The sequence below is a fragment of the Ranitomeya variabilis genome, chromosome 1 (genome assembly GCF_051348905.1).
Source record: "Ranitomeya variabilis isolate aRanVar5 chromosome 1, aRanVar5.hap1, whole genome shotgun sequence".
Classification (NCBI taxonomy): domain Eukaryota; kingdom Metazoa; phylum Chordata; class Amphibia; order Anura; family Dendrobatidae; genus Ranitomeya; species Ranitomeya variabilis.
In genome coordinates, this window is record NC_135232.1 from 144969484 (window position 1) to 144996883 (window position 27400).

The following is a 27400-nucleotide window of genomic DNA, read 5'->3' on the forward strand; positions in this document are numbered from 1 at the left end:
TGGGAGGAACATTTCCTTCCTGCGATAAGTTTTTATTAGTAGATTAATCTTTAAAACTCTATTGAAACTCTGAACTGAGACAAAAAAGACATTAAGACCTCAAACATTGTACAGATGCTATGGACAGGCCACCAGCAAGGCTGAAAGTCAAGACAATTCAAATAAGTATATAAAGGCCAAGTCATAGGACCTGTCTGTGAAATATTAATGTGGATGTTTGTGTACATTTGGACTCTTCATCTATAAATTATGACAAATATAGTTTAGGCTGTGAATAAAAATCTGAAATATAATGGGGTTTGATTTTTTCCCTTTTGCATAACAATTTATGGAACTAATGTAAAATATTTATTGTTGCTTTATTTGTAAATGTATATCTGGATTCTTACTTGCAATCCTGCACTATTCATCCTATAGAGTATTTTATGTATTTGTAGTCCATTCAGTACCTACATGTTTGTCCCTTGCCAAATACTAGAGGACGGCTACTCTAAAAAGATTAATTAAAGACAACCTGTCAGCACAATTTAATAATGGAAAGTAGAGACATGGCTGCAATGGCGCTGTAATTCTGATTTAAATTGATACCTTTGGTGAAGAAATCCACTTTGTGGTTCTTCTTTAATCACCCATTGATGTTTTCTGCTAATTAGATTTTGGTGATTCCCTGGCCCCTCCGCCTGCCTCCGGTCTGTGATTCCCCGGCCCCTCTGCCTGCCTCCAGTCTGTGATCCCCCGGCCCCTCCACCTGTCTCCGCTCTGTTATTCCCCAGCCCCTCTGCCTGCTTCCAGTCTGTGATTCCCCGGCCCCTCTGCCTGCCTCCAGTCTGTGATTCCTCGGCCCCTCTGCCTGCCTCCAGTCTGTGATTCCCCGGCCCCTCCGCCTGCCTCCGGTCTGTGATTCCCCAGCCCCTCCCTCTGCCTCCAGTCTGTGATTCCCCGGCCCCTCTGCCTGCCTCCAGTCTGTGATTCCGCCGTCCCTCTGCCTGCCTCCGGTCTGTGATTCCGCGGTCCCTTCGCCTTCCTCCGGTCTGTGATTCCCCGGCCGCTCTTCCTGCCTTCGGTCTGTGATTCCCCGGCCCCTCTGCCTGCCTCCGGTCTGTGATTCCCCAGCCCCTCCCTCTGCCTCCAGTCTGTGATTCCCCGGCCCCTCTGCCTGCCTCCGGTCTGTGATTCCGCCATCCCTCTGCCTGCCTCCGGTCTGTGATTCCCCGGCCCCTCTGTCTGCCTCCGGTCTGTGATTCCCCTACCGCTCCGCCTGCCTCCGGTCTGTGATTCCGCCGTCCCTCTGCCTGCCTCCGGTCTGTGATTCCCCGGCCCCTCTGTCTGCCTCCGGTCTGTGATTCCCCTACCGCTCCGCCTGCCTCCGGTCTGTGATTCCGCCGTCCTTCTGCCTGCCTCCGGTCTGTGATTCCCCGGCCCCTCTGCCTGCCTCCAGTCTGTGATTCCCCGGCCCCTCCGCCTGCCTCCAGTCTGTGATTCCCCAGCCCCTCCCTCTGCCTCCAGTGTGTGATTCCCCGGCCCCTCTGCCTGCCTCCAGTCTGTGATTCCTCGGCCCCTCTGCCTGCCTCCAGTCTGTGATTCCCCGGCCCCTCTGCCTGCCTCCGGTCTGTGATTCCCCGGCCCCTCTGTCTGCCTCCGGTCTGTGATTCCCCTACAGCTCCGCCTGCCTCCGGTCTGTGATTCCGCCGTCCCTCTGCCTGCCTCTGGTCTGTGATTCCCCGGCCCCTCTGCCTGCCTCCAGTCTGTGATTCCGCCTGCCTCCGGTCTGTGATTCCGCGGTCCCTCCACCTTCCTCCGGTCTGTGATTCCCCGGCCCCTCCGCCTGCCTCCGGTCTGTGATTCCCCGGCCCCTCCGCCTGTCTCCAGTCTGTGAATGAAAAAAAAAAGTTTATTAAAAAAAGGAAAGGTTTGACAATGGCGGCGCCTGCGAAGTAACAGCTATCGGATCACAAATAGCTGCTACTGCGCAGGTCTGGCCGGTGCCATTTTCATATTCTTTTCTTTTAGGAATATCAGGACAATTGCAAAGAAATTAATTATAAACACAGTAAATATGCAATCAGGCTGCAGCGCAGGTTCCACCACCTGTGCCTGCCTGCAGAAGGTCCCCCCCCCCCCAGATATATATAATATTCATTATGTAAGCTAGGGATCAGGTCAGTGAGGGATCAGTGACCTGTCAGAAGCCATACTGATGAATAGCTAATCAGAGCACCACATGAAGACCCCCACAGGCCGCCCAGGAGCACAGGCATATCATTAACTCAAAACTGAACATAAAGATTAAACAACAACCCCAACACGGATTTCATCAACCAAGCTATCATTATAATCAGTATAACGGCGCCGACCTGACACTGTAGGTTACTGAGCACAATCCTGCTGACAGTTTCCTTTAAAGGGTAGTTTTACTCAGGCGATATGTTCCATAAAAAAAGTATGCAACTTTGCATCTAGTTTTGATAAATGTCATACTGTTCTGTGTCTGTAGTTCAGCTCAAATGCAGATCAATGTAACGCCATAGTTAGTCATAGCCCTCTGTAGATTGTCATACTGCCTTCCTTCTGATCCCTACTTCTTCCTGGGATCACGACTGGAGGATGCATAACGCTCTCTTGCTGCAGAAGGTAGCACTGCGCACACACTGGTTGTGATGGCACCATTTGATCTTATTACGGAGTGAAATTACATCACTGCATTTAACCCCTTTGCTTTATTATATTGTATTCTTTCCAAACCTATTGTCATATATTTCCTGCTATTTCTTTATAGACAACAAGTGTAGAAAATCTGTCTCTACCATGGATAATGTCTGTAAGACAAGCGACTAAAAACCCAGTGACTCTGTTGGATCTTTGTTACGGGAAAGTTGATAACCTGAACCTTCTCTATGTGGTAAGTTTTCAAGAAGCCATTATACACAATTGTAATAATGTCATGGCTACGAATTTCCAAAATGTTTTTTTTAAAAGGGGGTTAAGCTAAAGAGCATGTTGAAGGCAGTTTGCCTGGATCTTCCTGGCTACTATAACACTTCTAAGAATTAGGGCGCAGTCAGACGTCCGGTCTGAGAACGGACTGCAATGCACTGACTGGTCACGGGTCTCCTAACTTGAGTGTGACCGCTTCATTAAAATATTTGAAGCTGTCACGTTCAGGTCGGGAGACCGGCGGCCAGTCCATGCATTGCGTTCCGATCTTGGAGCGTCTGAATTCGCCATTACTGTGAAAACGAACTTTAAACCAACAAAGCTAACAAGTGCTTAGAGAGTGGCCCCAAACTCTGCAAGTGCTCTGGTCCTCTGCAGTATACTTTGCCCAATGCCGTCTACTTCTTGGCCTTGATTAAATTCTCCCCCCTCCTGGTATGTCACTGATTTCATCATTACAATACCCTACCCGGCACTTACACCGTAAACTCCGATTTGTCAACTGTAATCAGCAGAGAAAAATCAACCCATAATGATTAGGTACTGATATAGATTGAATGGATTAATTAAAACTTAACCTTTAAACGAGATACCAATTCACCGCGCTAGGCTGAGATAATAGAGAAAAAAAATATATATATATACTCACTCTGTGATTGTGTTATTATGGAGCATATATATCCGGAAACTCATAAGAATTAAATCCTTTTGGTGGTCACTGCCAATAAAAAATAGTAGAGATCATATACGGAAATGGATAGAATTACCAGTAGTACTGCTGGCTAAAAAATTTTCAGTCCTTACTACTTGGTGCGAATGTCCATGAGAGACTTCTTGGACCGGATACTGGGTTCTAGTGTGAAGGGGTTCTGCTAGTAGTATGCTTTAATTGTGCGTATTTAGTACTTCAGGGAATAGCAATATGGTATATGATTAATGGATGTGCTCCCTATACCTAAATACTAGCCTCTGAGTATTTGAGACTTACTGCGGTATAGGCAGAGGCAGCAATGGACACTTGAAGGTGAAGGCAGTCCAACCAGTGAGATACTGATGGAAAGCACTAGGTAAATGAGAGCGGTAATTAGAGGAAATCGCTCGTGCAGCCGAGTGCTTGAATAACCTGTGCTTGTATGTGTAAGATTAGTATGAGCCCATAAGACCTTACTGCGATAAAAGGTATGGGCAGAGGCAGCGTATAATAATGTAGGTGATGGCAGCCCAACTAGTAGAAACGCTGATAGCAAGCACTAAATAAATGATACATGACAGCGGTGATTAGAGAAATACTCTCATAGAGTTACATGCTAGAGATAGAATTGCAATTAGAGTGCGCTTACTTGTAGAGCCTAATTCCTTGCGTGGGCCGGCTGGGTGCTGCTGCTAAGCGTGGTGGTGCTGGCTAGCAGTGACAGTGCGGTCTGCGGCGTGGAAAAAAGCTTCTGTGACGTCACGTAGAAACAGGACGGGTGCGCAATAGACTTAATCCTTCACGTTTTAATGGGTGTCGCCCCTCTTCGTCACTTGTAAAAAAAAAAATACAGGAGCTGCCATCATGGCATCATTACGTTTCCAGTAAGCTTTTGTTTTATTATTATTTTTGGAAAAAGCTGATTGCATAAATGATGCTAAATGTCTCCATCCTAAAAGGGATGTCTTAGTTAGAGACTAGAGCTGGATGATTAATCAAATTTTTGTTAGAATTAGACAACTGAATTCAGACCTCCAGCACAACAGCGTTGTCTCACTATTGGTGGGATAGCGGAGGTAGAAGCGAGGAGGCTGTGTGAGGAGAGCCATGGACGGGAGATATGGGTACTGAGCTGCTGCACTTAGCCAGGAATCGCCTAGAATGTGGCTAGAAATGACAAATGTCGGACTATGTCCGTTAACCCCATATCAGCTGCAGCGTGGCTCTATCAACTGGGAGGGCTGTTAGTAGTATCTACATCTCCCTCAAACTTTCACTGTCACCTCCGTCTGATAGGAGATAAAATATGTATCTTGTGCAACCACCTTCCTTAAATGCTTGTGGGCTCCTCTTCTCGGTTTGGTACCCTCTTCCCCAGGTAATAAAGTGTTCGCATCACCTCGCATTTTTGTGAGTGCCAGAGTTAACTCTTGCCTCCTCTTCTGCATTTAGATTGGGTGTTGATCCATGTTTTGTTTCACCTGTGGAGAGGAGGAGGTAAGTCGACCCTCTCACACTTTCTCTCTAAAATGCTTGGTCCCCCAAAGGCCACTCCATGCCCTTCAAAAACTAAACCAATAACGCCATTGATTTCCACAGCGCTTTACGTTAAGGTATGTGCACACTAAATCTTTCAGCTAGATTCTGCCAAAAAAAAAAAGTGCACAAAGCAATATCAAAATTTATTTACAGTTTATATAAAAAGTCTACACACCCTTTTTAAAACGCCATGTTTTGTTATGTACTAAAATTCATACCAAGGAGGATCATTTCAAAACATTTTCTACCTTTTAATGTGAGCAATAATGTGTACAAATTTATTGAGAAACAAACTGAAATCATTATGAAGGGTAAAAATTAAAATAACAAAACTAAAATAATGTTTTTGCATAAGTGTGAAAACCCTCTTATAATTTGAGATGTAACGGTGTTCAGACTTAGCCAATCACATTTGCACTCATGTTAAAGGGAACCTGTCACCCCAAAATTCGAGAATGAGCTGCGGCCACCGGCATCAGGGGCTTATCTACAGTATTCTGTAATGCTGTAGTTAAGCTCCTGATGTATCCTGAAAGATAAGAAAAATGAGTTAGATTATACTCACCCAGGGGCGGTCACGGTTCGGTTCGGGTCCGATGGGTGTCGCGGTCCGGGTCCGTCACCTCCCATCTTCATACGATGATGACGTCCTCTTCTTTTTTTTTCCTGCTGCGGCTGCTGCACAGGCGTATTTTGTCTGCCCTGCTGAGGGCAGAGCAAAGTACTGCAGTGCGCAGGCGCCAGGCCTCTCTGACCTTTCCCGGCACATTAGCACTGCAGTACTTTGTGTGCCGTCAACAGGGCAGACAAAGTACGCCTGCGCAGGAGCCGCAGCAGGAAGAAAAGAAGAGGATGTCATCCTATGAAGATGGGAGGCGCCGGACTCGGACCACGACGCCCATCAGACCCCGACCGAACTGGGACCGCCCCTGGGTGAGTATAATATAACCTGTTTTTCTTCTCTTTCAGGGTACATCGGGGGCTTCTCTCAGCATTACAGAATGCTGTAGATAAGCCCCTGATGCCGGTGGCCGCTTCTCATACTCGAATTTTGGGGTGACAGATTCCCTTCAAATAGTAGTCGTTACAAAGCTGCAATCATTTAAAGTGATTACGATTAACCCCATATAAAGTTTACCTGTTTCAGTAGGATTTTCCTGTCATTTTCTTAGATTAATTTTACAGCAAAAACCATGGTCCATAAACATCTTACAACACAGCAAAGGGATCTCATTGTTGAAAGTTCTCAGTTAGGAAATGGGTGCAGAAACATTTCTAAGTCATTAGATATACCATGGAAAACTGTCATCAAGAAGTGGCTTAAATTTGATACAACAGAGGCATTAGCTGGAACTGGATGTTGTGTGTGCATGAGATTTCTGAAATCTCATAGGCTTTGCTGGTACTTAAAAAGCAGCTGAAAATTCGCATAAAAAAACGCAGCAGAAACGTCCTGTGTGAACTTACCCTTAGGCTACTTTCACACTAGCGTTTTTTTGCATACGTCGCAATGCGTAGTTTTGGCGAAAAAAACGCATCATGCAAAGTCGTCTGCAGGATGCGTTTTGTCCCCATAGACTAACATTAGCGACGCATTGCGACGTATTGACACACGTTGCAACCGTCATGCGACGGTTGCATCATGTTGTGGCGGACCGCCGGCAGCAAAAAACGTTACATGTAACGTTTTTTTGTGCCGACGGTCCGCCTTTTTCGACCGCGCATGTGTGGCCGGAACTCCGCCCCCACCTTCCCGCACCTCACAATGGGGCAGCGGATGCATGGAAAAACAGCATCCGCTGCCCCCGTTGTGCGGCGCTTGCACAGTATGCGTCGGTACGTCGGGCTGACGCAGCGCGACGGCCCCGTACCGACACTAGTGTAAAAGTAGCCTTACACTTCGCTACATGTACATTTTACACAAGTCTAAGGCTAGCTTCACATTGCGTTAATGGCAGTCCGCTGACGGAATCCGTTTCATAGCGGCACTAACGCTATGTAACGGATCCGTTAGCGCACCCATTGACTACCATTATGTAGCGCATCGCAACGCATGTCATAATCGGCTCTATCTGCGCTAGCGAGTGACGGACCCGAAACGCTGCAGACTGCGTCCGAGGGTCCGTCACAGAATGACGGAACATCACTAATGCATACCGATTATGACATGTGTTAGCGATGCGCTACATAATGGTAGTCAATGGGTGCGCTAACGGATCCGTTACATAGCGTTAGTGCTGCGTTAGTGCCGCTATGAAACGGATTCCGTCAGCGGACTGCCATTAACGCAATGTGAACCTAGCCTTAGCAGTAAAAAGTTTGGTGGGAATGCTTCTTTAAGTAAATGTGAATCATGTTGTACATTTTTGATACTGGCACATATTTAATTTGTGGTGATTTTTTTTATTTCGGTTAAAAGAGCTGGTTTAGATAAAAAACACCAAACTGTCAAGTTGATAGCTGCAGAAAACCTCATGTTGAAATCATCAAAGCTTTTAATTTAAAGATCTGATAGATTCTCAATCCTTTATATCTCAACTAAGCCACAGGGGAAGGAGAGACAACTGAATGAATAATTAACATGGAAGAGAGTAAAGTGTGCACACACTGCAACATGTAGAACCGTCTATTGAATATTATCTTGTCACAAATGCTGCAGGATTACAAAAGGGAAAATGAGCAACTAGAGTGCATTTATAAGTGAGGATTCAATCTGGCACCATGAGAGAGAAATAATGCTGCTGCTGGGGTGTCAGAAATAAGGTGATACATTTAAAAGAAAAAAATGAAATTTATGTATGCATGTGTGTATAATGTAAGTATATTTGTTGTGTATATATCTATCTATATAATCGTCTAAGGTGTACTTCCGTCTGTCTGTCTTTCTGTCTGTTTGTCTGTAAAGGAAATCCCGCGTCGCTGATTGGTCGCGACCGGCAGGCCGCATCCAATCAGCGACAGGCTTGGCCCCTCCCTACTCTCCTCAAGTCAGTGCCTCCTCCCTACTCCCCTCCAATCCGTGCCAGTGTGTCGCCCCATCCCGGACCAACTTTTTACTATTGATGCTGCCTATGCAGCATCAATAGTAAAAAGATATAATGTTAAAAATAATTAAAAAAAATAAATTGTGCTGTTCTCACCTTCCGACGTCCACCGATGTGCGCGATGCTACCGCCAGCTTCCTTCCCAGAGATGCATTGCGAAATTACCCAGATGACTTAGCGGTCTTGCGAGTCCGCTAAGTCATCTGGGTAATTTCACAATGCATCACTGGGAACGGAAGCTGGCGGCAGCATCGCGCGCGTCGGGACAGCTTTGGTGGATGACGGAGGGTGAGTATATAACTATTTTTTATTTTAATTCTTTTTTTTAACTGGGATATGGTGTCCACACTGCTATATACTACGTGGGCTGTGTTATATACTGCGTGGGCTGTGTTATATACTGCGTGGCCTGTGTTATATACTGCGTGGCCTGTGTTATATACTGCGTGGCCTGTGTTATATACTATGTGGGCTGTGCTATATATTACGTGGGCTGTGTTATATACTGCCTGGCTGCTATATACTACGTGGGCACTGTTATATACTACGTGGGCTGTGTTATATACTGCGTGGGCTGTGTTATATACTGCCGTGGGCTGTGTTATATACTGTGTGGCCTGTGTTATATAATGTGTGGGCTGTGTTATATACTACATGGGCAGTGTTATATACTGCTTGGGCTGTGCTATTTACTACGTGGGCTGTTTTATATGCTGCGTGGGCTGTTTTATATACTACGTGGGCTGTGTTATATACTGCGTGGGCTGTGTTATATACTGTGTGGCCTGTGTTATATAATGTGTGGGCTGTGTTATATACTACATGGGCAGTGTTATATACTGCTTGGGCTGTGCTATTTACTACGTGGGCTGTTTTATATGCTGCGTGGGCTGTGTTTTATACTGCGTGGCCTGTGTTATATACTATGTTGGCTGTGTTATATACTGCCTGGCTGCTATATACTACGTGGGCAGTGTTATATACTGTGTGGCCTGTGTTATATACTACATGGGCTGTGTTATATACTACGTGGGCTGTGTTATATACTACGTGGGCTGTGCTATATATTATGTGGGCTGTTATATACTGCCTGGCTGCTATATACTATGTGGGCAGTGTTATATACTGCGTGGGCTGTGTTATATACTACGTGGCCTGTGTTATGTACTGCGTGGGCTGTGCTATATTTTACGTGGGCTGTTCTATATAGTATGTGGCTGCTATATACTATGTGGCTGCTATATACTACGTGGCTGTGCTATATACTACGTGGCTGTGCTATATACTACGTGGCTGTGCTATATACTACGTGGCTGTGTTATATACTACGTGGCTGTGCTATATACTACGTGGCTGTGCTAAGCGCTACGTACATACATACACATACATATTCTAGAATACCCAATGTGTTAGAACTGGGCCACCATCTAGCCTATATATATATATATATATATATATATATATATATATATATATATATACATACAAAAGAAGGAACAGCACAGTATAAATACTTATCTTCGGGTGCAAGGCCCCTAGACAATCTGTCCAATGATTATCCAAACTTCATAGAATTCCAAGAAAGAGGCAGCACTCCATTGTTTCAGTGGAAAAATGTGCAGGATTTTAATCAACCCACATGTCTGGGCGACGTTTCGGCTACAAATGAGCCTTTCTGAAGCCGGGCATTAAGTCGTGGCCCAAAAGTGTTGGCACCCTTGAAGATGTTCCAGGAAATGAAGTATTTCTCCCTGAAAATGATTGTAATTATACACGTTTTGTTCTACACATGTTTATTTCCTTTGTGTGTATTGGAACAACACAAAAAAACAGAAAAAAGGGCAAATTGAAGATAATTTTGCAGCACCCCAGAGTCCTGGCCGTTGCAGTAATGTCGCCCTGCCACTAAGGGGAGTGATGTTACGTCTGACTGCACTAAAGGAGTTCACCTGACCAGGTATCACAGTCACACTTTACACTTCACATTCTGGCCACCAGGGGGAGCAAAGGGTTCTATGTATTAGGCCACGCCTCACAATCTGGTAAAACTGGGGGCTGGATAGGAAGTTAGTCAGAAGCTGACTAGGTTGGATCCAGGCAACATCCTGTGGCAGAGGGTGTTGCGGGGGAAGATTCAGTGGGGTCTCTGTCAGGGGTGGGATCCTGACAGTGGCCTAGCGAACAGAACGTTAAGGAGCCGCGCCTGCACTCGAATGCGGTGGCATCCTAAGAAAGGATACGAAAGCGGAGTATATTGTGGAGAAGTGAGAAGCGAGAGCACAGCGCAGAGGAGATAGAACCAGAAGGAGTCGTGCTCTTAAGACCGTGGCAACATCCTTCTGAGGCGTGTAGCCGGAGCACCGAGGAAGTAAGAGACTTTACGTACTACTTCAAACAGCGGCAGGACAGTTGACTATAGGTTGGCTGTCTCACCTAAATCACCTAACGAAGACAAAGGAGGCAATTGAGGGAGAGGGGCGTCTCTAGGGTCCCAGAATAACTCCAGGCCTACCCCGTCATATGGGTGCGCCCTAGCCATATCATCTGGGGGACGGAGAAAGAACATCAGAAACAGACACAACAGTTGTGAGGACTATCCCGTGGTGCTCAGCAGGGAGGTACTACAACACACAGGCGCTAGAAGGTAGGCACTGATTTCCACCTGCAAAGGGAACTCTGGATGTGCCTTCGGACCGGCCGGTCTCAGCCAGCCCTGTTAGCAGTGCTCTGGATTGAGGATCCTGAAGCCTTCGGTAAAGAGACTGCTACCCTGTGTCCTCGTTATTCATCGCGACCTGCACCACGCACCATCATCACATCTTTCATTGGACGCCCCTTAGCAGGGTCACGGACCGGGTCTAGCCACCGTGAAGACCCCAAGACAGAAACAGAGAGGCCTGGTACCGAGTACCCCGCGGCCCTGCGTCTGGGGACGCTCCAACTTGGCGTCACGAACAGGATCTACTTAAGCCTGAAGAATCAGGTCATGTGTGTCTTGGAACTGTGTCTGAATTTTGCTTGAACAGTGACTTATTGCAAAGACGGTGTATTGCTGTTTGCCGCCAAAAATCCGCCATTGCTGCGCCGAGCGGAGCACGGAGGGAGAAGCCATAGTTTCGTGGGCTGAGCCGGCCAAAAAGAGGAGGAACCCCGTCCCCGACAGGTTAGCAGGGGGAAGGAACGGCCATGTCGGACTCCGGAGGGGCGGAGGCGGCGGTCACAGCCGCGGATGCGGGGGCACCTCCAGGCCCCGTAGTAGACGCAGCCGCGGACCTTGTACCACCGCCAGATGCCACGGGGCTTGCCGCCCCCACCGGCCAGCCGGACACTGCCGCAGCTACGACAGCCATAATGCCCTTTTCCATGCCGTACCTACCCGGAGCCGCTTGGCTCCCGCGATACTCTGGAGAGTCCCATCCGTTAACTGACTTTAAAGAGGGGATTTGCAGCTTGCTCGAGTTTTATCCCTTGACGGAGCCTCAGAAAGTTCATATGATAACGAACCAACTCTTTGGAGCGGCCTTGAGAGAAGTGGTCCTGGCCCGCTGCAGATAAGAAGACTGCGCAACAGATCTTTGCAAAGCTTAAAACCACCTTTGACACCCGCGCCGCTACTGAAATTAAATTGACATTTTATGGGTGCAAGCAGAGGCCGCAGGATAGCTTACTGGACTATGCCCTTAATCTGCAGGAGGCACTGAGGGCCATTAAGCAGAGTGATCCAAGCGGTATGCAAGATGAAGATAAACGCCTAAAAGAGCGGTTCATCGAGGGGCTCCTGTGCAGTCACCAGAGGGCCCAGCTACACTTCCTAGCCATGCAGAATCCTGACCTGACTTTTGCGCAATTTAAAGATAAAGCCATCCAAGCGCTACCAGAGCGACAGCCCAGCCATGCTGTACTTCCCAGGCGTCAAGCCCTCACGTACCACCAGGAGGTGGCGCCGGACGCGCCCATCTCCGCCTAGGCCGATGCCCAGATCCTGGAAGACGACTCCCCTGCAGGACTACGCCTCCAGATGCAAGAGCTGACCAAGAGCGTTGCTGCCCTAGCCCGGACCGTCCAGTCCCTCCAGGAGGCCCCCAAGGAGAAGATCCAGCTGGCTTCCGGACTGGAAGATGTCCCCTGGCAGCGACAGAGGAGGACTCCGCCGACCAGAGGCAGGGACGACGATCGCTTTCATCGGGATGGACGACCTATCTGCCGCCGCTGCCACCAGGTGGGCCATCTTGCAAGGTACTGTCCTGTAAACGAGCAACCCCTGGGGCAAAGGGCCAACCCCCAGGAGTAGGACGGTCAGGCCCGCAGAATTGGAGAGCCAAGTACATCGGAGGGCGACCGATCCTCCCCATTGTGATCGATGGTATCCCCATGAACGCTTTGCTGGACACGGGCTCCCAGGTGACGACTATGCCTTACATCCTTTATAGACCTTATTGGGAGGACACCGACATTACCCGTGTCCCTGATGATGATTTCTCCATAATAGCTAGTAATGGTCAGCCACTGCCACAAGTGGGGTATAAAGAGGTCACCATTAAGGTGGGGCGGGTAGAATTGGAGGCCCAGGGAATTGTTATTGTTGATATTGACCGACGTGAATGTAACCCCATGATGACCATCGGTACTAATGTCATAGAAAATTGTCTTGCAGAAGATATTGTCTTGTTGCAGCAGGTCGCCGAAACAGCGGGTTACAGCGAACAACGTGCCCTGCAGAAAGAAATCAGAGCTCTAATGCAGAGACAGCAAGTGGAGTTGACTGGTGGTGAGATTGGCCGGGTCACAGTGAGTGATTCAAACCCCATTGCGATACCCCCCAGGAGCGAAATGTTGATATGGTGTCGGGCAGCCATAGGCCTTAGGGGTAAAGATTATCAGGCCCTGGTAGAACCTGTGTATTCAGATAATAGGCCTACCCTCCTGACAGCCAGAGGGGTGGTTGATATCCGTAAGGGGAGGGTGCCAGTACGTGTTCTTAACTGTGGGGAGGAAGAAGTCCACCTAACCAAATATGTCATGCTTGCCAAGCTGTTTACTGTTAATAATAGTGTGATACAGGCACCTGGACCCTTGGTTCCGTCCAGCCCGGCGGAGGACAACGGCTCTGCAGGGCAAATGAAAGATTGGTGTCGGGAATTGCATGTGGGCGCTGATTCTACCCCATCTCACCAGATACAGGGGGCTTACAGCGTGGTTCATGAATTTGAGCGGGTATTCATTAAACACCCCCTAGATTTTGGGCAGGTAAAAGGGATTCAGCATCATATCCCCACGGGAGATCACCCACCCGTCAAAGAGAGATACCGTCCTGTACCCCCAGCTCATTATCAGTGTGCCAAGGACATGTTACGAGAGATGAAGGAGGCTGGGGTAGTGAGAGACAGTTGTAGCCCCTGGGCAGCTCCATTAGTCCTCGTTAGGAAGAAAGATGGCACCATGAGGATGTGTGTGGATTATAGGCAACTAAATAGCATTACACATAAGGATGCATACCCCCTGCCCAGGATAGAGGAGTCCTTGGCTGCTCTAAAGTCTGCTAACTACTTCTCTACCTTGGATGTCACCAGTGGGTACTGGCAGGTTCCCGTGGCAGAGGCGGACAAGGAGAAGACGGCCTTCACGACGCCGATGGGTCTCTGCGAGTTCAACTACATGCCCTTCGGATTGTGTAACGCCCCGGGGACGTTTCAGAGGATGATGGAGTGCTGTCTGGGGCACAAGAACTTTGAAACCGTGCTGCTCTATCTGGACAATGTTATTGTCTTCTCTAAGACCTATGAAGACCATTTGAAGCACCTGGCCGAGGTGTTTGAAGCTCTGTCCAACTTTGGCTTAAAGGTGAAACCGTCCAAATGCCACCTACTAAAACCCAAGGTGCAGTACCTGGGCCATGTGGTGAGTGCCGAAGGAGTGGCCCCAGACCTCGACAAGGTCACGGTGATTAAGGACTGGCCGAAGCCCGGTAACCTCCATGAAGTCCGGCAATTCCTTGGGTTGGTGGGCTACTACCGGAGGTTCATCAAGGACTTCACCAAGAAGGCTGCGCCGTTGCAAGACCTGTTGGTGGGCCAACCCAAGAAACCCAAGGGTAAGAATACCCCATTCGATTGGAACGATGGACAGGAAGGATCGTTCACCTGCTTAAAATCGGCGCTGACTGGAGAAGAGGTACTGGCTTACCCTGAATATGACCAACCGTTTGTATTGTATACGGATGCCAGCAACGTGGGGCTGGGAGCTGTGTTGTCCCAGGTCCAGAAAGGCAAGGAAAGGGTAATCGCTTACGCCAGCAGGAAACTTCGCCCCACTGAAAGGAACCCTGACAACTATAGTTCCTTTAAGCTGGAGTTTCTCGCTGTCGTTTGGGCCGTGACGGAAAGGTTCAAGCACTACATGGCCTCAGCAAAATTCACCATCTTCACAGATAATAATCCACTAACACACTTGGACACAGCAAAACTCGGCGCCTTGGAGCAGCGGTGGATGGCCCGGTTATCCAATTACGATTTCACCATCAAGTACCGGGCGGGGCACAAGAATGCAAATGCCGATGCATTGTCCCGAATGCCTCACTTGCCTGAGACGGAGGAAGATGCAGAAGCATTTGAAGAGGTAGAGCTGCCCGCTTTCCATCGCCCCAAGGCTACCCAGTGTTCCCATCAGGTGGAGGCCAGGCGCAGGAATAAGCAAGGCGCCCCGTTGAATCCCATGCCCCACCACGGGTGGACAGAGAACCAGGATGGCGACCCTGCGGTCCGTCGAGTGAAGGAGCTCCTGACGCAGGCGGGTTTGCATCCCGGCCCGGAAGATCCACCGGAGGCATTACAGTTGTGGAAGGAGAGGGGCAGACTGTTTATTCACGATGGCAAGCTGTGCCGGAGGAGCATTGACCCACGCACCCACGAATTGGTATGGCAGATTGTGGTCCCAAGACAAGATGTGCCAATGGTCCTGGGAGCGTACCACGATGAGGCAGGACACTTCGGATGGAGGAAGCTGGAGAGGCTGCTCCGAGGGAGGTTCTACTGGGTTGGTATGAAGAAAGCCATCGAGAAGTGGTGCCGAGAGTGTGGCCCATGCAGCCTACGCCGGAAGGATCGTGACAGCCAGCGGGCTCCCTTGCAGCCCATCATCACCAAACGACCGCTTGAGCTGGTCGCGCTGGATCACATGAAGCTAACACCTAGCCGGTAAGGCTATACCTATGCTCTCACCATCGTGGACCACTACTCCAGATTCCTGGTAGTCGTGCCGGTCAAAGATCTAACGGCTAGAACGGCCGCTAAAACCTTCCAGCAGTACTTCTGTCGACCTCATGGGTACCCGGAGAAGGTACTGACCGATCAGGGGCCAGCATTTGAAGCGGAAGTGTTCCAGGAGTTCTGCACTCTGTATGGATGTAAGAAGATCCGAACCACTCGATACCATCCACAAACCAACGGGATGTGTGAGAAGATGAACCAGGTGGTGATCGACTTACTGAAGACCTTACCCGTGGAGGAACGGAACTTGTGGCCCACAAAGTTACCCGACTTGGTGGATATGTACAACCACATCCCTGTGAATTCCACCAACTGCACCCCAGCGTACCTGATGCGAGGGAGGTCTAGCAAGTTACCTGTTGATCTGGACATGGGAGTCCTGACCCCCGAGGATATCTCGCCAGATGCGGACTGGGATACCGAGAGGCAGCAAAGGTACCGCAAAGTACAAGAAAGTGTGGAAAGAAGTCTCGCCCAAGCCCGACAAAAACAAGAAAGGGATTACAACCAACATGCTCCTGCGACTCCCTTGTCACCCGGGGAGCAGGTACTCAAGCGAAAGCGGAGATTACACAAGCTTGATGATCAATGGGAAGCGGAACCATATACCATCCTGCCATCTGATTTCGACAATACCAAGGTCTGTCTCATCAGCAAGGATGGAGGGGAAACCTCAATGGCAATATCCAGAGACCACCTTAAGGTATGCCCTGAGAAGCTGAGGGATGGGGAAACAGACCCCGGGACGCCTCCACCCATGGAAGAGGAGAAGATGATACACACTGTTCTTGGCGATTTTCCCCAGTCTTGGACTCAAATAAACCAGGCCATTGTGGTACCTGTCCTAACGTTTCGTCAACTGACACCGCCAGAACTAAATGAGGAGCCAGGTCATCCGGACCCGCAACCGCAGCGGTCCCCACTAGAGGATACCATACTAACCGTTGAACCGGTCAGTCCTCCCTCTGCTATCGGTGAATCTGCCATGCCCATCGGTCGTAGCAGCAGTCCTGAGAGCTCCAGCCTGCCAGTGCTACCCAGACTCACTAGAAGTGTAGCTAGGAGACAGTGCACTACACCAGTGGCAGCCAGCCTAGCGGGCCCTGTTAGGTCAATAGCCACTCCTGCACTGCGGAGGTCTACACGTAGCACCAAGAATCAAACTCCACCTCGCTACAAATCTTGGAGATACTAACAATAGCTACTGTTTGGTTGAAAATGTTTATGTAAGTTTCTTGTTACAGGTTTAAAAATGGACAATGGAGTGATGGACAGTGAATTGCTCCAAAACTTTCATGGAGACCCCTTTGTTTACCCGGGGTCCCTGCTGTGGGAGTCATGAACTGTGCATGACCAAACTTTTGCAACGTTCAAGCGTCCTCACCTCCCATAAAGGGAAGCACTGTTATATATTCACTTGTTCATAGCATTTACTTGTTTATAGTGTTTCAAAATTTTGTGTGTTTTCTAATAACATGTAATGTTGTTTTTCTTTTCCCAGTCCGGGAGTACTGGATTTAACCGGGGGGGAGTGCAGCGCCCCAGAGTCCTGGTCATTGCAGTAATGTCGCTCTGCCACTAAGGGGAGTGATGTTACGTCTGATTGCACTAAAGGAGTTCACCTGACCAGGTATCACAGACACACACTACACTCCACACTCCGGCCACCAGGGGGATGGTTCTATCTATTAGGCCACTCCTCACACTCTGGTAAAACTGGGGGTTGGACAGGAAGTTAGACAGAAAGTAGTTAGGGAGAGCTCGAGAGAGGACCTGTCGGGGGTGGGATCCTGACAGCGGCCTAGGACAGACAGAACGTTACGGAGCCGTGCTTGAGTCCATAGCGGCAGACTCCTAAGAAAGGACACGAAAGCGGAGTATATTGCGGAGAAGTGAGATCACAGCGCAGAGGAGATAGAACCAGAAGGAGTCGTGCCCTTAAGACCGTGGCAACATCCTTCTGAGGCGCGTAGCCGGTGGCCGGAGCACCGAGGAAGTAAGAGACTTTACGTACTACTTCAAACAGCGGCAGGACAGTTGACTATAGGTTGGCTGTCTCCCCTAAATCACCTAACGAAGACAAAGGAGGCAATTGTGGGAGAGGGGCGTCTCTAGGGTCCCAAAATAACTCCAGGCCTACCCCATCATACGGGTGCGCCCTAGCCATATCATCTGGGGGACGGAGAAAGAACATCAGAAACAGACACAACAGTTGTGAGGACTATCCCGTGGTGCTCAGCAGGGAGGTACTACAACACACAGGCGCTAGAAGGTAGGCACTGATTTCCACCTGCAAAGGGAACTCTGGATGTGCCTTCGGACCGGCCGGTCTCAGCCAGCCCTGTTAGCAGTGCTCTGGATTGAGGATCCTGAAGCCTTCAGTAAAGAGGTAAAGAGACTGCCACCCTGTGTCCTCGTTATTCATCGCGACCTGCACCACGCACCATCATCACATCTTTCATTGGACGCCCCTTAGCAGGGTCACGGACTGGGTCTAGCCACCGTGACGACCCCAAGACAGAAATAGAGAGGCCCGGTACCGAGTACCCCGTGGCCCTGCGTCTGGGGGCGCTACCAATTTCACATACAACCCCAAAAATGGGCCGTACAAAATTGTTGGCGCCCTCAACTTAATATTTGGTTGCACACCATTTATAATAAATAACTGCAATCAATCGCTTCCTATAATTATCAACCATCAACAAGCTTCTAACACCTCTCAACTGGAATTTTGGACCATTCTTCTTTTGCAAACTGCTCCATGTCTCTCACATTTCAAGGGCGCTTTCTCCCAACAGCAATGTTAAGATCCCTCCACAGGTGGTCAATAGGATTTAGATCCGGATTCATTGCTGTCACTTCAGAACTCTCCAGCACTTTGTTTCCTTCCATTTCTGGGTGCTTCTTGAAGTATGTTTGGCGTCATTGTCCTGCTGAGAGACTCATGAAGTTGGACGCAAACCCAGCTTTCTGACACTGGGCAATACATTGCAACCCAAAATCCTTTGGTAATTTTTAGATTTCATGATACTTTGCACACAATTAAGGTACCCAGTGCCAGAGGCAGCAAAACAACCCCAAAACCTCTTTGTACCTCCACCATATTTTACAGTTTTCGGTAAACAGTAGAATTATTATTTATTAATAGCATAATTTATACCATGGCGCTTTACATGTGAGGGGAGGGATATACATAATAAAAACAAGTATAGTAGTCTTAATCAATACAAGTCAAGACTGATACAGAAGGAGAGAGGACTCTGCCCACGAGGGCTCACAATCTATAAAGGATGGGTGAGGATACAATAGGTGAGGGTGGAGCTGGTTGTGCAGTGGTTTGGTGGATCGGTGGTTACTGCAGGTTGTAGCTTGTTGGAAGAGGTATGTCTTCAGGTTCTTTTTGAAGATTTCCATGGTAGTCGAGAGTCTGATATGTTGGGGGGATGCGCGGGAGAAATCTTGAATGCGACTGTGGGAAGAGGAGATAAGAGGGGAGTCGAAAAGGAGATCTTTTGAGGATCGGAGGTTGTGTGCAGGGAGACGAGGTAACATGTGTGGAGGAGACAGGTTGTGGATGGCTTTGTATGCCATGGTTAGGGTTTTGAACTGGAGTCATTGGGTAATGGGGAGCAAGTGCAGGGATTGACAGAGGGGAGAAGCTAGGTAATAGCGGGGGGACAGGTGGCTGAGTCGGGCAGCAGAGTTTAGATTAGATTGGAGGGGTGCGAAAGTGTTATGGGGAGGCCACATAGCAGGAGGTTGCAGTAGTCAAGGCGGGAGATAATGAGGGCATGGACTAGGGTTATTGCAGATTCTTGGTTGAGGAATGTACGGATCCTGGAAATATTTTTGAGTTGAAGTCGGCAGAAAGTGGAAAGGGCTTGGATATGTGGTTTGAAGGAAACATTTTTTTTACAACCCCCAATATATGGTGTTGCGGTTGGAATGGATTGGAGTACCAGGCTACAGTATATCTTTAAGTATAGTCTTTCTTAATAAATGTATATTGTTACATTTCCTGTAATCCAATATCATGTGATGTCATCATAAGAGCTGGATATCTAAATGTTCCAGAAGTCATACAAAACCATACACAATTTCCTTGCAGGGTACACAACCTTTCAGTTAGAAATTTCAAAATAAAATCTGGTAAAAAAAAAGAATTATATATGTATACGGTATGTATGTTTACTGTATTTTTATTTATATTTCACGGTATTTAGCATCTATTCTGTCTGTCAAAACCAATTTCAAAATTGATTTGGAAAGCTAGAACCATTACACAATTTATATTATAAGGACAAATGGAGTGGCCAAACAGACCTAACCTGTAGGAGGAAAGGCGCAATGGCCATGTCATACTTCTATTGTTTGTGTTATGGGTGTGACCTTTTCTAGCTAAACTGAAGCAAATTGACATTGACAGCCTATGAGAGCTACTGATCTCGCATGAAAAACATTATTGCAAATTCCTTCTCAGCAGAAGTGCTTTCCTTGTTGAATTATTCATTTCCAGCACTACCTCATATAGTGCACCTGCCGGCAGGGTTTCACATTGCTTATTAAAATATGTGCAGCAGGCTTTACAATTAAGTCTTTGAGAATTACAACCGTTTTGCTTACATAATGTTTTACAGTGCATTAGATTAGTGGTAACAAAGGGAGGAATTTGCATTTCAACAGGACATTTCTGAATGGTAATCACAAGGGCAAGGGGTCGCACCGATATGAATATTGTAATTTAATTGCAAAGAGACTATGCAATATTTTATTTTTATCACACTATATCATTTAAAGATATTACGTGATTGTATAGGATTTATAATCCGTACCGTGAAAATATATCTAATTTAAAGGATATTTTATTTGTGCGGTATATTGTACAGTTTTCTATATATTCAAGACAAATTCACAAGGATATTTCTGATAGGTGAGAAATAAGGAGAAGTGATGGCACGTTAGGTTTAAAAAGAAGAATGATCCAAGTTTATTTTTGTATTTTTTACATCATACAGAGTTTTGTTCTCGTGTGGATTTTAGCTTGTGTTATTGCTTTATTAGTTACCATCATGTGCAGAGTTAGCAAATGGTTAAATAATACGTAATATTGCCATGCTGCAATCGGGCTCCTCAAAGCGTCGGGCCACGGGAAACAGTCATCACTTAGTGCACACATCACATACCTCTACAACCAGGTCATTGCTTGAAGAAAATCCGTTGTTTTAATTTTTATTTCATAAATCAATAGTAGGCATGAAAATAAGCAACTTTGTAATATATCTTATCAGAAAATGTACTTCTTTCTGTGCCAAAATGGGTCATTCATATTCAAAATGGACAGTTTGAAGGGCATTGAAGTAGCTTAGGTATCTATGGTTACGACCACTAGTTGGCTGCCAAGAGAGGTGGTGAGTTCTCCTTCAATGGAAGCCTACAAACAGAGGCTGGACAGACATCTGTCTGAGATGGTGTCGTGTATCCCCTGCATTGAGCAGGGGTTTGGACCCTGGAAGACACTTCCAACTCTAACATTCTATGATTCTATGCACTTCCACTATATGAGCCCACTATATGGATACCTAAGCTTCTGCACATGGGATAAGTGACATAGTTTATCATAAGAGCTCAAATACATTTTTAATTGGAGTTCGTTGCTAATATTATTATTACACCTACTGCAATTTGGGATCTTGGAGATGGGAATACCCCTTTACTATGTGTATTATGGGCTATTTATAAATGTGTACAAATTTATTATGTCCCAATTTGTATTTTAAAGACTTAAAGGGAATCTGTTACCAGGTTTTTCCACCTACTCTGAGAGCAGCATAATATACAGACAGAGACCCTAATTCCAGTGATGTATCACTTACTGGGCTGCTTAGCGTAATTTTCATAAATCACTGTTTTATCAGGAGATTCACAAGAGGTCCGTGTTCGTGTGCTCTGCATAATGCTGACACTGCCACTGATTGGCAGCTTTCTGAGTACACTTTCAATGGGCAGAAAGCTGTCAATCAGTGTGTGGGCGGGGTTAAACAGGGATGAGTATTCACAGCACTGTTACATCTGCAGCAGATAAATCAGTGATTTTATGAAAATGACAGCAGGCAGCTCAGTAAGTGACACATCGCTGGAATCTGGGTCTCCATGCACTTCATTAGTTTTGCTGTACCTCTTTGTAGATGTCAGTATCATGCTAGTCCTAGAAGCTGCTGATTAACATTGCATACTGTAATTTAGTTTATACTAAATATGCCTGGAACCTCTTCTTCCAATGAATCTCCTATCTGTATCCTGGAACATTTGGTTGCATGCACATTATTTGTACCCAAATGCATAACTTGACATTTAAAAAAAATCTTTTTGTATAAGATTATCTCGAACAGTATGTCCAAGTCAAGGTGCAATTTATAAAAATTTTCCATAGACATTATTACATTGCTGTGGTCTCATCTGAAACTGGTGTTAGAAGACAATTATTCTGCTCTTTTTAATCAATTGCAAAATGGTGACAAATGAACCCTCATTTTGTGTCTCGTATATCATTGAATGGGGCACATCAGTAGCAGGGATCTATTAGATACATACTGGCTACTAATGATCCTTTCTCAGCCTTGATCGGAGCTAGAGTTTTTGTTTGAAGCTTAGATTCAGAGCTTTAGTGCCAGCCTGGGCCCAATCCATCCTGAGATGTGTTGTGTTGATGAGAGCTGCATGTCAAGCTGTAAATCGTCAAGTTCTAGCTATGGTCCAGGCTGAAATGCTTCCTGCTATGGTGGCCGCCCGCCTCCCCAGCCATCAGCCAGTATTAAGGAGTATGGGGACAGCAAGGGGAACGGACTGGCGGCATGGAGAGGAGGACAATTTGTGATGTGTGATTCTCCTCATCTTCCTGTATAAAACACAGTTCTTGTAGGACACTTTTTATTGTGATTTTCTCAAGGTTTTTTGGTGTTCTTCATAAGTACATAAAACACATGGCAGAAGGCAAAAATGAAAGAAAAATGGCCAAAATGTTTGACGGATGGAACAGATTGCAGTCCACCAGAAAAAAACCCTATTTTAAGAATCGCTGTTTGATGAAAAGTTGTACAAAAGGGTTTAAAAGTAAACTATTTTTTTTTTTTGTAGACACGTGTGCTGTAAAACTTTTTTTTAGTTTGTGATTTACAGTAGCAATTACACAGGTGTGCAAAAACATTTTTTTTTCGGGTTCCAAGGTTTTTTGAATGAATTTAGAATATTTTGAGGGGGCTGAATTAAAAAAAAAAAAAGCCATGTTTTTTAGGTGGGTTTTAGCTGCAATTGTAGGTTTTGATGCACTTTTCAGGGTCAAGACAATAGGCCCAGTTTCCTCCTGAGTCAATGCAGTCCAGAAATTACAAGTTAACTGCACATGTACCAAATGCTATTAGAGTTATCTTATAATACCAGGACTGCGTTAAGAAGATTGTGATGAGCAGAACATAATAAATGCTTTTAATAGCATTGACCAACTTCAGTGTTTATTGGGCATGAACTCTGGCTCCTCACCACTCTCTGCTGTAGTGGAAGAGTCAAAGTTGACTTGAAGGTGATCGAAGAATCTCTTGAAGCTCATCAAGAGAATGCCAAGAGTTTGCAAAGCAGTCATCAAAGCAAAAGCTGGCTACTTTGAAGAACCTAGAATATAAGACATAATTTCAGTTGTTTCACACTTTTTTGTTAAGTATATAATTCCACATGTGTTAATTCATAGTTTTGAGGCCTTCAGTGTGAATGTACAATTTTCATAGTCATGAAAATACAGAAAAATCTTTAAAGGAGAAGGTGTGTCCAAACTTTTGGTCTGTACTGTATATATATAATTTTTTTTTTTTAATATACAGTATTGTGCAAACATTTTAGGTGGGTGTGGATAAATTGTTGCAATGTAGGAAAGGTTAAAAAATTAACATGTTTTATTTTTATCAATTAGCAAGATGCAAAGTGATTGAACAAAAGAGAAATCCGGCTTTAAACTTCTCCACAACAGTATCACGGACCTGCCTGTTGTGTTCCTTGGTCTTCATGATGCTCTCTGTGCTTCAAACAGAACCCTGAGACTATCACAGAGCAGGTGCATTTATACGGAGACTTGATTACACACAGGTGGATTATAGTTATCATCATCAGGCATTTAAGACAACATTGGTTCATTCAGAGATCCACAATGAACGTCTGGAGTGAGTTTGCTGCACTGAAAGTAAAGGGGCTGAATAATATTGCACGCCCCACTTTTCAGTTTTTGAATTTCCACAAAAATTTAAAATAACCAATAAATTTCGTTCAACTTCACAATTGTGTTCCACTTGTTGTTGATTCTTCACCAAAAATTTACATTTGGTATCTTTATGTTTGATGCATGATATGTGGGAAAAGATTGAAAAGTTCAAGGAGCCGAATACTTTCGAAAGGCACTGTATCTACGGTCATAAATGGTTGCCATTTCATGGTGCATTATCAAATTGGCTTAAACAGCACATCTTGAAACTCCTATGTGCTTTGAAACATTTGCCTGGGAGGCACCTTGCTGATGCAGTGTAACTACCTTGTGTCTTGTTGCTGTGCTTAGTCTTGTCATGGTGAATGACCTGTAGCTCCTTTGTAGCAGAGTTTAGCTATTGCTAACCTACTTTTAAGTCTCTAACACGGTTGTTTCTGTTTCAGTTAATGTCTATGTTTCAACCTTCAGATGAAAATGATGATTATCATCATCATCACCTGTTTGGTGTAATTGGTTACTCTTACACCTCTAGTCCTACAAAATGAATGACTTTGTGCAAGTATTTCTAGAAGAATTGATGCTGTTTTGAAGGCATATTGTGGTCACATGAAATATTGAATATTGATTTGGTTTATATTTCTCTTCTGTTTATTTACTTTACATTTTGTTCATTTCCTAAAAATAAACTATTAACACTTCTATTATTAAAAGCATTCTCATCAGGTTTTTTTTTTCTACACCTGCCTAAAACTTTTGCACAGTACTGTATATGAACAACTTTCCAGAACATAGTAGAAATGCTAATTCTATTTCTTTTTCTGTAAATACCTAATTTTGTAAGATCCAATCAAGTCACATTTGCAATGAAAATATTGAAATAGTCACTTGGATTTTATTAAAGATCATATGCAGTCCTTAATTAATTCACAAGATTAATATTTGCTTAAAAAATATTCCCGGGTGGTAGTAGTTATAATGTTTACATAAGCCTGCAGATTCGTGTTGGCCTGTTGCTCCATATTATGTTTTCTATTAAATATATTCTTCCACAGCTATTTGGACAAGTCAACACAATGAGCAGAGTATGAATCAACCAATTAACCTTTCTTCCTGAGGTTTTCACAATGCTTTCCTTTATGTTACAATGTTTTTAGACCTGAAATGACATTCAAGGACGATTTCCTGGTGTATTTAAAGGCCAAGTGGTGGATAATATTTAACATATTATTACTAAATGTTCTTGCTAGATCTTTAATGCTTGTCAGCAGAGTCCTAATGTACTGTAACGAATGTTACTGCTGTGTAAAGGAGCCCATACACATGAGAAAAACTAGTAAAATTCACCAACTTCTATGGGTTTGAGAATCTTCTATGTGTAGGGGCCTCCCAAATCACACCCAGAACATAGTGTTGAATTGTGCCAATGTGGCTTCTGGTGGGATAGCTGTAATTTTAGCAAGGGCTCTATCAGATGTCCGTGATCGTCAATCTGATCTCGTATTGCAATGCATGGACTGGCCGCTCTTCTCCTGACTCGAGTGTGACAGCTTCATGTATTTCTATGAGGCTGTAACTCTCCGTTCGAGAGACACGTGGCTAGTCCATGCTTTGCAATCTGAGATCGGACCAATTATCATGAACGTCTGAAAGAGCCCCAAGTGTTTATCCGACAGCTATGGCATGTTTGTCCAGCTTTACGGTTACTGGCCATATAGTACGACTCTTACACTTGGATGAGTTGTCTACTGCTTGGACAACACCTTGTCATACCCCAAGCTTGGCCCTGATAAAATTAAAAAGCTTATACTCACCTCCCATGCCTGTGCCGTTCCCACGATGTTGACACTTGCTCTCCCCGGGGCTCCCGTGCCATTGTTGTGACTCTTGAGCCCGGCGCCCAATCAGCGCTGGCATCACTGTCCCCGGCTTCTGTCGAATTGAAATTGAAGAGGAAGTCAGAGATCATCTGTAGCCCAGACATCATCTTCGTGTTTAATTCAGCAAAAGGAGGAGACAGTGACACCAGCGCTGGTTGGGGAGCAGGCTTGTGTGTCAGAACACCGCCCGGGAGCCCCGTGTAGAACAAGTGCCGACACTGCTGGAACGGTGCCGATACGGTGAGGTGAGTATAAGCTTTTTTATTTTATCAGGGCTGAACATTTAGATCAATACGGAGTTGTCCTAGTAGTGGAGAACCCCTTTAATGACCTGCTAACCTATTTACATGTTTTCTAATTAAAAAAATGGGCCTATAATGATCATGATCAGTTTAGTAAATTTTGGCACATTGTTTTGTTTTTTTTTTTGTTTTTTTTTTACTATTATAACATATTGCATACATTCCCACTCCTTTTTCTTTTTGGTTTTACTTGGCCCAAACATTTTCAATTAGCAGGAGACAGCTTGTTGACTGAGACTGTGTGGACACGGTGTTGGTGCTGTATAATGGTCATTGTTGCTGTGGGGTAGTGTCACATGGAGATGCAGCGGCTTTGCAGTGCCTCATAGGTGCAGTAGGGCATCTGGGTCACTTCCCTTGCTGGTGTGGTGTGTGTCTATGCACACATTACACTTTTGTTGTTTTTTTTTTTTCTCCACAGCTGTCATAAAAACCCAAAGTATTTTCTAGCACCAGCAATGTGAGATTCCTGAAGTCTCATGCACTCACTGTTTGTGTTCCTTGCAGATTTGCAGCAGATTTAAATCTTCAGAATGTCAATTTTTCAGTGTTTTTTCTGCAGATTTACCCATACTAATGAATTGGAAAAAGGCATAAACTATGCATGCAAAAATGTGTCAAAAACTCATGTATTTGACGCTGTATTTTTTTTCTGCCAACACATCAGTTTTTGCAGGAGATATGTAGAAGACATCAAACAAGATACTTCAGAAAAATGCCACCAGTGTTTACCTGGAGCATCTTACTCTTGAAAAACTCAGCGGGTACGCAGGCATCTAACAGACCGTGTGTGCACATAACCTTAAAGCAAGAACTTTTTCATACCGCTTGAGATTTCCTTGATGTTCTAGTGTGGAGAAGCAAGTCCAGATTCAACTTCTGTCAAAAGACTCTATTAACTCCGGAGTTGAAGGTTGTCAATAGTAAATTATGTCTGCAGGGCACGACGGATTGATAATTTATGAATTTGGTTTGCAGTGTGGTCTTTGCAATTTATAACTGGATTATTATCTGACACAGTCCTGTTTGCACATTCGTAGGTTGTACATTTTGGCCATACTTGATTGCCCCCTCATTGATCTTGTAACTCTTCCGTATTGTCTGCCATACGCCCTTGTAATCTTTCCGACCTGGATCATACTAATTACATGAATTAACTATAGACATTTGGAAACTGAATGGCTATTGAATATACAGTTAGGTCCATATATATTTGGACAGAGACAACATTATTCAGACTTTCAGCTTTCATTTGAGGGTATCCACATTAAAATTGGATGAAGGGTTTAGGAGTTTCAGCTCCTTAATATGTGCCACCCTGTTTTTAAAGGGACCAAAAGTAATTGGACAGATTAAATAATTGTAAATAAAATGTTCATTTCTAGTACTTGGTTGAAAACCCTTTGTTGGCAATGACTGCCTGAAGTCTTGAACTCATGGACATCACCAGACGCTGTGTTTCCTCCTTTTTGATGCTCTGCCAGGCCTTCACTGCAGTGG

At 45.6% G+C, this 27400-nt stretch overlaps 1 protein-coding gene across 1 annotated transcript in view; it reads left to right on the forward strand.

Annotated features, from left to right (window-relative positions):
* LOC143793677 (uncharacterized) overlaps positions 1 to 27400 on the forward strand; it is a 159971-nt gene that overhangs the window by 89933 nt on the left and 42638 nt on the right. Inside the window, exon 8 of the mRNA XM_077280722.1 lies at positions 2777 to 2899. Within this exon, the coding sequence (XP_077136837.1) occupies positions 2777 to 2899 (123 nt within the window). The remainder of the gene's footprint in view (positions 1 to 2776; positions 2900 to 27400) is intronic.